The sequence below is a fragment of the Sander vitreus genome, chromosome 9 (genome assembly GCF_031162955.1).
Source record: "Sander vitreus isolate 19-12246 chromosome 9, sanVit1, whole genome shotgun sequence".
Taxonomy (NCBI): domain Eukaryota; kingdom Metazoa; phylum Chordata; class Actinopteri; order Perciformes; family Percidae; genus Sander; species Sander vitreus.
In genome coordinates, this window is record NC_135863.1 from 17691986 (window position 1) to 17705556 (window position 13571).

General features: G+C 41.3%; 1 protein-coding gene across 1 annotated transcript in view; it reads right to left on the reverse strand.

Moving 5' to 3' along the window:
- The window catches only part of elavl4 (ELAV like neuron-specific RNA binding protein 4), an 88606-nt gene that overhangs the window by 43994 nt on the left and 31041 nt on the right, over positions 1-13571 (reverse strand). The window contains 2 exon segments of the mRNA XM_078258157.1: positions 6075-6321; positions 9979-10065. Coding sequence (XP_078114283.1) covers positions 6075-6321; positions 9979-10065 — 334 coding nt within the window.

The following is a 13571-nucleotide window of genomic DNA, read 5'->3' on the forward strand; positions in this document are numbered from 1 at the left end:
GTGCAAAGCACACCAAATCCAGCAAACCTGAGATGTTTTTTGCACCTACAGTATATGAAATATGGTGTACCTGTCCTTATGTAAGAATTGGGTTTGCAGCAGGCATTCACGTGGTACTGAAGCTGCTGTCTGTCAGAGGTGCTCTGGCTTGAACTACTCCACAGCTGACATCACAGTCCATCCATTTTTCATTGCCAACATCTGCTTGGCTTGCTACATTGTCACTATGATTTGCATCAGCTCCCCAGATTCCATGTATAAAACCAACACATGGAAGGTAACTAGAGGAGTATGCACCAAAGGCTTCAGTCGGTGTGCTTAGGGATGACGTCTTTAGAGGGTTTTATGTAGACGTGACAATTGTTTAATCTGCATAAACGGAACAAAAATGCTGCTCCAATTATGGAAAGGTGAGTAGAGTTAGCTGCTCAAAGCTGGCAATAAGCAAATGCTGTGACTAAGTAAGGAAAAGGGTAACACAGACAGCCAGAACAGGGCAGACACATAGCAGCTGGTAAACATGGTGTTAACTGTTTACTCAACAAGCAAGTAAAATATCCTATCCATTTCTAGTAAGGGTACTGAGCTTTTGGCTACTGTAATTATTGGCACAACATAGGAATCCAATTGTGGTTTCCTATTTTTTTGTGTAATGGTTGTCCATGAAAATATAACACCTCACCCGCCCCAATGCAATAATTGCAATCAATTATTGTACCAGCATGAAAAGTCTTTTCTGCTCTTTCGTGTTATTATGAAAACAAGTCCATTAATTTCTCCAGCAGAAATGCAGCTGATGCAGAAAAAATATATAAAAAAAAAAAAAAGACTTACTGACAAGGTTCAGTCAATTTCATTTCTGTGGCATGTATAGATGTTCATGAGTGCTGATTCAGTATATTGCAAGGTTCATACTATCTAGCTCACAAAAATGGAATGCATTTTTCTTTTGTGTCTGTAAGGAGTGGTAGCTTCCACTGTTGCTCAAGATGAGCTTTCACACTGGCAACTTGCAGCTTAAATAGACGTTTTTAATAAAGAAAGGATGAACAGAGAGCGCTAACAGTAGAACCATCTACAGTGTCTCAAAGCTGTCATGCCCTTGACATAAAGCATTTGTACATGTTGCATTCTTTGTGCCTGCAATGCAGGAGGACAAAAGCTACTACAGTATACACACTTAATTTAAACAACAAAGCGTTTACAATATCAGGACACAGGCAGACAGGAACTTCATAGGTGGAGGCTTGTGGCTTACTGTATGTGCAAGTTTGCGTGGGCTTCAGCTAGGTGCATGTAAGCTAACCTTAAATAAAAGATTAACCTGCAAGTCCCTGCTGTGTTATGAGAGCACCAGACAGAGGTAGTTGTGCAAGCAGGCAGGAAGGTAGGCAGGCAGGCGTGTGGGGAGCAAGAAAGACACCCAGAGGTGGCTTTTATACAAGCTGAAGTCAGCCAAGGTGACAGACAGAGCTTGAGTGTCTACGCCTACCCTCACCCACCAGAGCCTCACGCCACGCTGCCGTCATTGGAGCTGACAAGAGCAAGTCCACAGGAAGCTGAGGACCTGTCTGTCTCTCGTACCTCTGAGAGGCTCATGTGCTCACACCTTATCAGAAAACACATACAGGTCAGTTAAGCTGCAAACACTGATATCGTGAGATGCAAGCAAGCAAATACTAATGAATGATTGAGTGCATTTGTCTGCATTTCAAGTAGTAAAGCTAACACAAAAGTACAATGCAATTCATTGGCAGAATACTGTACTTCAATCTGGTAATGATAAAATATTGAAATTATCATCTAAGTACATTTTTATTTAAATTTTCCGTCAGTGAATTTATTTAACTTCTTAAACTTTGTTCTATTTTCCTCATACTCTTCACATAGCAAAATAGAATATGAAGAGTTCTGAGGAAAATAGAGCAAAGTATGAAATTAAACTTAATCACAATTAGGAAAAAGGGTGAGGCTTTCCATCCAAATAACACCTTCCCAAACTGTGAAGCACGGGGTTGGGAGCTTTATGTTGTGGGGTTTACTCCTCCAAAACCCGTGGTTTGGGCGGGTTCGGTAAGCTTACAGGAAACTATTGCGGGCTGTTCAAAACATAACATGCCAGCGTGTGTGAGTGCATGCGTGTGTGAGACAGAGACAGAGAGAAAGGGAGAGACATTAAAGAGATTCAATTTCTTTAATGAAGGGTTGTTTTGCTGGGTGGGTGCGGGTGTTAACAAACCCTGAGCATTACTAGTGGGGCTGTTGTGCTGGAAATTGGACTGGTACACTCAGAAAATAGATGGCATGATGAGGACAGAAGAATATCTGCAAATACTCAAGCAACATCTCAAGACATCAGCTAGAAATATCAAGCTCTGTCGTAATTAGGTCTTCCAGCAGGACAAAGATCCTAAGCATTCCGCCAAAGTTGTGCCACATGGCTCACAGACAACAACGTAAAAGTAGGCGTGGCCATCACAAAGCCCTGGGGTCTCATTTATAAAACGTGTGCGTAGGATCCTTACTATAAGTGTACGTACACCCAAAAGCCCAAAATGGCTTCCGCCAAAAAAAAGTCAGATTTATAAAACCGTGTGTACGCACACCTGTAAGCAAAGTTCCCTTTATAAATCAGAGATTACCTACAAGCGTGCGTACTTGAATCCGCCTCTTATCCCGCCCTGTACACGCCCATTTTTAACAATAGTCAATGCAAAGCACCTCGTGAATGCTGATCAGTATATGATATGATAAGATTTCACAGAACTATATATTATATCCAAACAAGCCTTAGTGATAAAGTTGAAAATTATATATAATAATTATTAAAAAATAATTATTAAAAAGAGTGGCGAGGACGTGTATTTGGACCGGGATGGCACGGTTCCGGCGCGTTGCCCTACTGGACCCAATTCAGTGCATAGATCCAAGAGCACAGCTTTAGGGAATCTAAATCGGCATATTAGCCAGTCATCGTCATGGTCCCTGAAGCCTTTTCTCTCCTGATTCTTCCATTGGCGGAGTCCTCCTGCAGTGCCAGCAGTGCCATCATGCAGCATTACACACGGGTTCACCACAGTATTTGTTTACAACAATTTGTGATTGTTAACACCTTGCCAACACAGCATCAACTAGTGGTATCCCCCACCCCGAGATACAATTTGAAAACGAAAGAAAGTGTAATAGGCAAACACACTTTACTTCATGCAGGTATTGTCACGAACAGTATTAAAGTTAGGACCGATAACGAGGACATTAAGTCTAACGATTGCGCGAGAGCTTAACGGCTGTATTTCCAGACTTTGATATTTGATGATATATGCACAGTATTAAAGACAGATATTCAGTTATTTACACTGTGTTCTGCAGTTATCTAATGCTAGGGTATTTGATGCTATCCTGTATTCCATGCAGTCGGGCCATCTCCTCCTCCTGCGCTCCGTAGCGGACAATGTGACGGCGAGACAGCGCCAATTACACATTAAGAACATATTTTTATTAAAGATTTGAGTTGGATTTTACAAGGTGTTTAAGGAACAAGTATCACTAAGTACAAGCGCAAATAACACTGCTGGATTTAATCTTCATGGTAATGTGGATAATATAGAGTGAAAAAATGTGCGTGAGACATATCAGTACTTGAAAATATTACGAGCAATCGTTTTTGCCATTTACTTTCTGCAGTCTGACTTCAGTTCACCACCTCACCATCTGCGTCACCAATTCCTATTTTGTCTCCAAAATGTGTGTATGCATGGGTCAGAGTTTGCATGGAGGACCGCACATTCTCCCGTCAAGTTTGTTTTTTTATAAATCACAACCTTTGCGTGGGAAGTGGCATACGCACATTTTCATCCCCGTTTTGAGTGACACCCCTGAACTGAATCCAATTGTGAACTGAACTGAAAAGCCATGTCCAACGATGATGGCCTACAAACCTGACTAACATATTCTGTCAGGAGGAATGGGCCAAAATTCCTTCAAAGTATTGTGAGAAGCATGGGGAAGGCTACCCAAAGTGTCTAATTGAAGTGAAACAATTAAAAGGGAATCTCACAAAATACTAAGTGTCTTTTAAACTTTTGACCCACTGAAATTCTGTTCTGGTAAATAAAGTAGATACCCTATTGACTGTCTGGTAACATGAAATATGTAGAGTTGGGAAAAATTGAGTTTGAATGTTGTTAAGCCTCAGTGTATTTAAATGTATGGCCTCAACTGTCGAAGTTGATCTTTCTTACATCCATGTGTAGATATTTATGACAGACGAGAAAGGGTAGAGGTGTATATATGAACCTCAAAAAATTGTGTTGTCTTTACTCTTCCTACCATCCTTCTCTTTACCCCTCCTGCTCGCAAACCTGGCTTAGTCTGTTAATGATTTGGATGACTGTTAGCGAGTATACAGCCTCTTGGCATTGCCTGCTAGAAGAGGGGATCTGGGCGTTGTTAGCCTAAAAGTTTGCATGAGGAAATTGCACCCATGGGAGAGCAAAACAGATACACCACAGGGGGAGATGGAGGGAGGTCAGAATGTATTTATAACTTTTTGCGTTGATGCTAAATCATTAGAGAGACCTTGTAGTACAGAGCAGAGAAGTACCCAAAATGGTTTAGAAGTGAGCAAAGAAACATTTCTACCTCTCCCTAACAATCCCCATTTAGGGACCGAGCAGGTTTACAGCAATTCTGTTTTTTTTTTTTCAACTCCCTCCAAGTACCTGCTTGGTTCCTCACTGCTGCTTGGCAAATCACACTTAAAGGGGAAATCGGGACGAGAGAAAACATGGTGATGGTGATGATGATAGCATGTGGTATCCCAGTGTTATTTCTGTACGCACCGTCCTCCATTATCCTGGTGTATCTGACTCTCAGGCTCCATTTTGTGGCCCATTACAGAGGAAGAGGAAAATAGTCCTAGAGAGGAATTGTAGTGCTGCAGAATATGGTTCAAAGAACGAGAGAACAGAAGGAGGCAGGAATGGCTGGGCTATTGGCCATTTTTGGTTTACAGTCAGAATTGTCATCGCTATTGGCCTTTTGGTTCTACTTAATCTATTCCAGAAAATCTAATTCAGTGATTATGTTCACGTATATATCTGTGTCTGTGTGTGTTCACTCTCCTCGCCGGCTGTCTGAGAATGGCTTGGTGATCTACACTGCCTGCCAGCCTGGTGCTCTTTAATGAGATTATCAGGAGAAGAGTGTCAGTAAGTAGGATCTAAAATGAAAGCTATTATAGAGCATTATCACAGAGCCGCACCACCCCAACCCACCCGATCCATCTGCTGTATGGCCACCCACACAGCCACTACGCCCAGATTACAGCCATGATTAGCACCGCGAAGTGCTGCTTAATTTAAACACCTCTGGAGAACATGTGGCACTTTGCTGCATTGCTGACTAACAGCGCTTGAACACACAGAGGGCAGATATGGATTTCTCCTTGTAGAAGACAACACACGCAATGACTCCTCTCAAACACTTGAATTGCTTGGAATGGTGTTGGACTTTGAGCTTATGTACACACGTGTACATCTATTCATTTTGTATCTAAATTGTATCTAAATCTTAACGTGTCACGTAAGATGTGTGCTTCATCATGTCTGTCTTATTATTCTAACCAGTCTACTGTTTTTTTAAAGGCAAATATGACAAAAAGATTGTGGAAAAAACACAAAATAAATTAACATATAGATGTATAATAGATATAGATTAAAAATATGTGGGTTGTTGAGTATTATTCTTTAAAAGCAGGATGCAGTCGTAAATAGGAAGTCCAGTCATTAGACCAGTTAAAATTGGGGCCTATACTATTATATCCTAATTTCATCATCATCCTTATCATATTGTCATTGAAAGCCTTTTGACTTCACTTTAGTGTGATTCTCAGGTTTTTACTTCAGTGAATTACATGCTCCTGTATGGGCTGAGAAATCCTGATATCTGATATCTCCGTTTGTCTGTATCTTTTAAAAACCTTTTGGACACACCTCAAATGATGTGAGGGCTAAGCAGATTATTTTCTTAGTTTAGGAATCACAAGTGCAACGTAAACAGTCTCCATTCTGTACCTGTGATCTTGTCGCGAACCAGCTTGCAGGACTCAATCTCGCCAATGCTACCAAACAGGCTGCGGAACTCCTCCTGGGTCATGTTCTGGGGCAGGTAGTTGACAATGAGGTTGGTCTTGCTGTCGTCATTTGATTGGCCAGTCTGCATGGGCGAGGGGCAGCCACGGCTGTTGTTGGTCGGTCCGTTGGATGTGGTGCCTCCTCCGCTGGGGCCATTTGTCACTGGAGCCTCCATGTTACTGATGATCTGGAGAAGGAAAGAGGGAGAGGAGAGGAACCATAGAGTGAAAGTGCAGGAAGGAAGATAGAGATAGCATTGATTAGTAAAGGCTTCTGTACTGTATTTAGCAAATTTGGAACACTGACTATGCAGCAAGGCATACAATACTCTGACAAAGTGGTTATTTTCAAAAGAAAATTCTAAAAAGCATGACATTTGTTGCATTAGGTCAAATTTAAGAGTCTGGGTGAAAATGACTTTTAAAGGCCTATTTCCACACATTAGAAATGCAATGCAATTTTAGCAATATTAGATTTGAAGGATTTTTGAATCAATATGATGAAGTACCTTTACTTTTCTGGTATTTAATAAACAACTATTATTATGAATAATATTTTGAACTTTACATTTAACATAGTAAAGTTGAATAATAGTTGAAGGCATTTACTCTGCCTACAACTATTATTATTAATTTAAGGCAGAGCAAATACTTATACATTATGCTAAAATGGCTGAAAAAGCAGTCTTTAGGAATGACAGAGTTCTTTTATTTGTGAGCAGTCATACTGTCACCAAATAATCTAATTGGTGATGCATCATTAACATTATTGCTGAACCCTAATGAATCACAAATAAAACATATAGTGAACACACTGTACACAGAACATGCCACATCACTAAACAGTGAGAAATACAACAAACACTAGACACAGAGAGGATAAAGAGCTAAATATTCATGAAGACAGTAAGAGGTGTTGTCTAAATGTTTCTGTGATAGCTGCTGAGGTTTGTGGGAGGGGGCAACAACAGTGGCAGCCCTTCAGCTAACTGACTGCTGATGCTGCTGCTGTGACAGAGAGACGTTTGCATTTTCTTATTTGGTTTTGCAGAGCATCTTAGGATCAAAGTGTTCAAAAAGGAACTGTGAGCTTTGTGTAAGAAAACAGCAACAAAAAAAAGTGAGAAGGAGTGAGTCAAAAGTCGGAGGAGGGAGGCAGGTTGCACTTTGCTTTTCTACCAGAGCACTCTGGTACATATTTAATTCAAATGCTTATTCTGAGCGAAAATTATTCTCCAACAAAAGCCATGTGTGATGTGAAATTATTAATTTGCATGAAAAACATTTGTGGCAATCAAATTAATGGCTTTTGTTGCATATATGTGTGAGTGTGTGTGTGTGTGTGTGTGTGTGTGTGTGTGTGTGTGTGTGTGTGTGTGTGTGTGTGTGTGTGTAAGGGGAGTGTCAGTGTTTCACAAATGGATGGAGTGGAGACGACTAAATCTAATCACTAAATGGTGGGAAGATAAAACTTACATTTATGCACTGTTAAGGTATAGAGCGTGTCACTCTTTCTTGACTCATGCGTAAGCTCACTGTTGACAGAATGTTTGTTTACTTGGTTTATTATCTTTTCACTGTTCTGCAGTGTCCCCTTGCACAGATAATAGATCTTGTGGTCCCTGTATCCTATGTATGAAAATCCATAGAAAAAGGCCTTTCCAGTTGAGCACAAACTCAAAAGTTTCCATCGCAATGCTGCACAAGTACAGTAATGACCAAACATGCTGCAACCCAAATTAAGATGCAAATATTATTTAATCTGATTCAATCTCATTTTTTAAAGTCTTCACTCTCCCTTTCCCCTGTTCAACAATTCAGCTCTCGGTCTATTTTTAAACCATTCTTAAGGACACGAAGACAGGCTGCACTTGGAAGCAGGGCTGCTTTTAGCAAAGGAGAAACGGAACATATTTTGCTCTATTTCTGGATTATCAAAAGATCGGACCTGTGTTCTAATAATATATCTCAAAGCAGAATTAAAAGATTTCCCAGTTTGTCCAGAAATAGTTTTCGAAACCATTTTAGACATTTGCAATGCGTGTACTTCTCGGCTTTAATCAATTTACTTTTATCTATCTATCTACCTGCGTGTAATGGTAAGCAGGGATGATGATAAATAAACAGCGGGCATACAAATAACTCTTAGTTACAATACAAATACCACAAAATATTAATATAATATAAAATAATATTGTCAGCACCATCAAAAATGTGCAGTTCATTTTAATGACAAGATCAGAACCACCAAGAAAGCCCGTGGTCTTTACTTATGTAAAAGTGGGAATATCTCTAAATACCTATACCAACAATGTCATAGGATGGCATACAGGGGCTTGAAGCATCCATAATTTTCTCTAGCTTTAGGAATAGCTTTTTAAAAAAAAAAAATATTTCTCATTATCTAGTTTTCTTCTTTTCCTCCATCGAAGTGTTTAGGAGCAGCAGCAACACAATGTCAGTCTTTAATCTGCTTCCACACACACACACACACACACACACACACACACACACACACACACACACACACACACACACACACACACACACACACACACACACACACACACACACAGAACAATGGCCCAAGCCCACAGCAGAAAACAAACAGACAGGGAGATGTCTAAAAGCTCTCAAGATGAGAGCTGCATGCAAATTGTTCTTTTGACAGTATCCTTTCCTACTCACTCACCCCTCTACCACAACAGAGATACAGAGACAGACAGAGGGGGAGAGAAAGGGAGGGAGGGAGAGCGTAGATGGAGAAAAGGAGAACAGTATCTAGCCATAACAGAGTTGATTGGAGAGGGCCTTATTAAATCTGTTTACATTCCCTGCTGGGTTCCATTCTGTCAAAGAGACTTTCAACTCCATGGGACGTTTTCTGAAGAGTTTTTCCACCAAAATGGCTGCCTCTAATTAACAGGGACCTGCCGAGTCCTGGTGGCCAATTATATTCCTCTCCCTATCCCTGCCCACCAGCATTTGTGCTGCTCAGCAGTCCACTTCTTGTTGGTTGTGAACGCTTCGGCTGCCCCTGCTCTCCCACTGAGAAGCCTAGTGCTGTGGACAGAACTCACTGCATGTCCTGCTGAGTTGGTACAACACACAGCCCTCTCAAGATCTCAGCCTCAAGCAGAGTCAGCACTAGTTTGTAGATGGTGTGCAGTTGTTGGAAACACATGATACCAATGTGTAGAGATTGTGTTAGATAGAATTTAGAATATTGGCTTATTGTTGTAAATTGAAAGATACCTGATGGTCATTCCTAAAACTGCCATCCTAAGAATAACAAAGCAATTTGGCTTGACTGGAACAATGCTGAAGCTACAGTTGCTATTAAGCAAAATGCATGGGTATTCATTTGGGATTTTTAATGAATGCTGGAGCGCTCAATACAGGACAAAGAGCAGATTATTGTAGTGAGCAAGTGTCTGCAAGGAAGTAGAGGTCCATCAAAAATGCCCACAGGTGAAGCTTTGCATGTGTTAACGAAAGCTAAACAGCACAATTGATTTGTAACGGATGTAGTATGAATACTAAAACATAAAATAGGTACATATAAATTGAAAAATAAGCATTTTTTATTGACTTCGTCGTATATATCCTATGGATGAACACGTCAGCAGCTGAATATTGCTTTTCACTTATCTCTGCACAACTTCCTCTACCCTTGCAGTCCCCTCTCCTCCCTCCATCAATCTCTGCTCTGGTTACAACCGTCTCAGTCAGCAGCATCACCAACCAGTGCGTATTCATGTAAACACAGTACAATATCAGATCATATTACTTCATGGGTGTGTAAAATGGCTGGGCCATCCATTTGGCAGCAGTAGTCTCCTTACCATCTTTGGCTGTGTCAGCAATCCCTTCTCTGCCCAGCCCTGGAGCTGTGGGAGCTCTGCCTGACGCCACTGTGTCTCTGTCGACCCCTATGGAGCGGAGCACAGGGAGGGAGGGACGCACAGCCCACCGTCAACATTATACACTCACTATACAAGGTTAGGGTTGTAGTGGGATTTGGGGGGGTGGGGGGAGATGGGGTTGGGGTGATGGGGAAAATCACTACAAAAATACAGCTACACCTTCACAGTCCTTGCACCAGTCAAACTAAAACAAAGACGGGTGGCTCAGGAGTTTTGTGTTTGATTGGGATCACTGGTTAAGATAAGTGTTTTGCCTTTCAGAAAGAATAAATTGGGGTGATGGTTAAGATTTGAAAAAACTGCATTACCTCAGTTGTTGAAATATTTCTTCATGCTGAAAATGAAATGGGGGTAAAGATTTATTCAGTTGTTTCCGTCTGTTTTAGTAATTTGAGGACCTTCATAATAGATTGAATAAAATTTGTGTGTTCGTTTGTGTGTTGAAGCTGGCAGATTGGTGAGGTGACTGCAATGACCTTGGCAGAGTTTATAATGAGGGTTTCCCCTCCTGCTCCCTTTGGGTAAACAAGCCTGTGGTTGAAAAGACAGAAATGCCACAAATGAGCAGGAAGTCTGTTCACTAGCTCTCCAGAGCAGGGGGCTTAAATGGCCTGCAGGTATCTACGGATGCTACAAGCAGCCAATTTAGCAGGAGAGGCGGAAGAGAGGAGGGATGACCTCTGCCTTCATATACTCCTTCAGAGAGATGACGAGACAGAGTGGGGGATCAGATGGGAGGGGGAAGAAAAGGCAGGGACTGAGTAATGGGGAAGACACTTCCAATACTTCAAAGAAAGAGAGAGACAGAGGTGGGGGAGGAGAGAGAGAGTCTGTACATGTTCTGTTGTCAATGTGTCTTGTAAACTTGAGCAGGAATGCATAATGGAGGTCTAAATGAGAGTGAACTGTCAGCTTGAATGGGCAAAAGAAGATACAGGGGGCCATGGAGGTCAGGGTAGAAAAGAGAACAGGAAATATTATTTCTACTAGCTGACTGGTAATGGTGAATATTGGGATTTTTTGGGGATGATCATATAGAAATATCAAGCTGAGCCACCTTTGTTTTAGTCTAGTGAGGACCAAAGGGTTACCGTTGAATAACGTCAAATATAAAAACACTTTATGCTTTGTAAATCTGACTGGGACAAATTGGTAAAAAGCATTAGGTTTTTTATGTTAACATTGTCAAGCTTTTAGCTTTAGTTAGGTCAACCTCATGCAGGGGTGCCAAAGCCAGTAAGGTGTGCATCTGTAAGAGCCAAAAGTGTTCAGCGCCAGGGATAGCTACAGCCCTGGGGCTAAGGTGCCCACGCTAGGTACAGTTTGGAGCCGCCACGTACAGTATAGTGGTCCTCTAATTAGGAGGACAGAGGACAACATAGGCTGCTGTTAAATGTAAAGTTGAAAAGCCTCCCTGAAAAAAGAAAATGTTAGGCAGAGGTGAAACATCAAGAGCATTTTTCACCCATTCTGCAAAGCCGTCATTTTATGTCGGGGTGGAAGGGAATGGTGTGCCGCAGCAAGCAGACAGTGCAGTGTAATCGTAGCATGTTCAAATGTGGTGATAAAAATGTATGGAAGCAGCAAGCAGATGTATGTGAGTCTCCATTTCAACAGCCAACACACAGTGCAAGAGAGTATAATGTCGGAAAAAAAGGAATATTACATTTCTCAGAAGTGCGGTTAAGTCTCTGCACAACTCAGTGCTCAGTATTCAATGCTCAACCATTCGATAAATAAACACAGTCTCAGGCGTAACACACACATGGCACACACACAGTTTCATCTTTTTTCATATTCTCGTCGTTGCATTCATCACATGAACACATACATGTTCGTCTTCTGATAAAATCTCAAATATCTTATCTCTGGAATAAGGGTGCAATGCAATTACATTCACCAACCACTGAGATGAAAAACCGCTCATGGATACATTTTCAATTATTCAGGGAATACATTTCAGTCGGTGCTCAGATGCTGGGAAAACTTATTATATAATCAATACACTCTATAACGCTGTTAATATTTGATGCCACAAAAGTGCTTCCTGTCTCCTTGGGCTCCCAGCCAATGGTGTCTGGGTACTGCAGTCAAATAGGACGAGCCTTATTCGCCTACAGCAAGGAAGGAGAGTAAACATTTGTTTTTCTCTAACAGTCGAAAATACCAAAGGCATAGGCTGCTTTCTTTTAGATTTACTGTATATGAATCTATTTTTTACAAGTATTTATTTCATACTATGCACAGATGCACAAAGCTGATCTCTGTCTCCACTTCTCCACAGCCCTATCTCACTCATGGTACAAGCTCAAATTTAAACGACCAAGGAGTTTCCGTTTTCCTTTCCTGTCCTTTTCACCTTCATCATTCCTCTGCTGCTTTTACACAATAAAACCACCACTTTATATTTCTGGCCTAGTGCAGGCTTCCCTCCCTGTTTTCTTACAGAGCTTAGACAATCAATTTACCCTGACTTGGCCAGGATAGATGGAGGCTGTAGAGACTGCAGAGTAGGCAGTATGCTGCAGGATCTCTCCACTGATAGACACACTGCTTGGCAGCTACAAAATGGAGCCAGCATGCAACCATCTGACTTGTTAGACATTGCCTCACCATCTTGCTTAAGATATTATTAGTGATTTTTTAATTATTTGGCTTGTTAAATGAGAAAATAGGATGAAGTTAAATCATCTGATAGAAAACCTCCCCGTATGATAATTTAACTGATAGATAGATAGATAGATAGATATTTTAAGACATATAATTACATCCAAATATACTGACAATTTGTGCCATGAGTCCCCATCTTACTACCATAAAGCCGCCACACCAGATACTGCTAAACTCAGACTGAAACTCCTTCTCTTTCCCCCAAAATGATACTGAATTGGAGTTAGTGTTACTGAATTAGAGTTCCGATTAAACTGACTGAGACACAAAGAGTTTAATACGACTTTACAATCTCAGCTTCTCGGCCAGTCAAGTTCCCTGTAATGCACACTATGCTATTGATTTTTATTTTTCTCTCTCCTCTCCCTTTCTTCCTGGCCTTCTCTCTTTCTTGCCATCTCTCCACCTCCACCAGCGTCTTCCGAGCTCTGAAATGTCCTGCAGGTCAGACGGATGCTGGGCCGGATCAATCAGAGAGAGTAATCTGGGACGCTTCATGCACGCAAGCACACACAGACACATCACATAGAGACACATCACAGATACTCAAAATACACACACACACTCACACACACACACACACACACACACACACACCTTTTTCTGTTGCACTTTGGTCTGCCTGCCTCCAGTCTCATCGATCTGCATCTACTTTACCAAATGGATTCTTCTCTTCTTCTATCCTCCTCCACCACTTTTCTCTCTGTGTGACTTGGAATAATACATGTTCCAGACTGCGTGAGACGTGTACATAAGCAATTTTTCATTTAACTTTGGCTTGACTCTTTCCCCCTCTCACTTCTTTCTCTTTTGTGATGTTTCCGTCTTCCAGTGAGATCGAT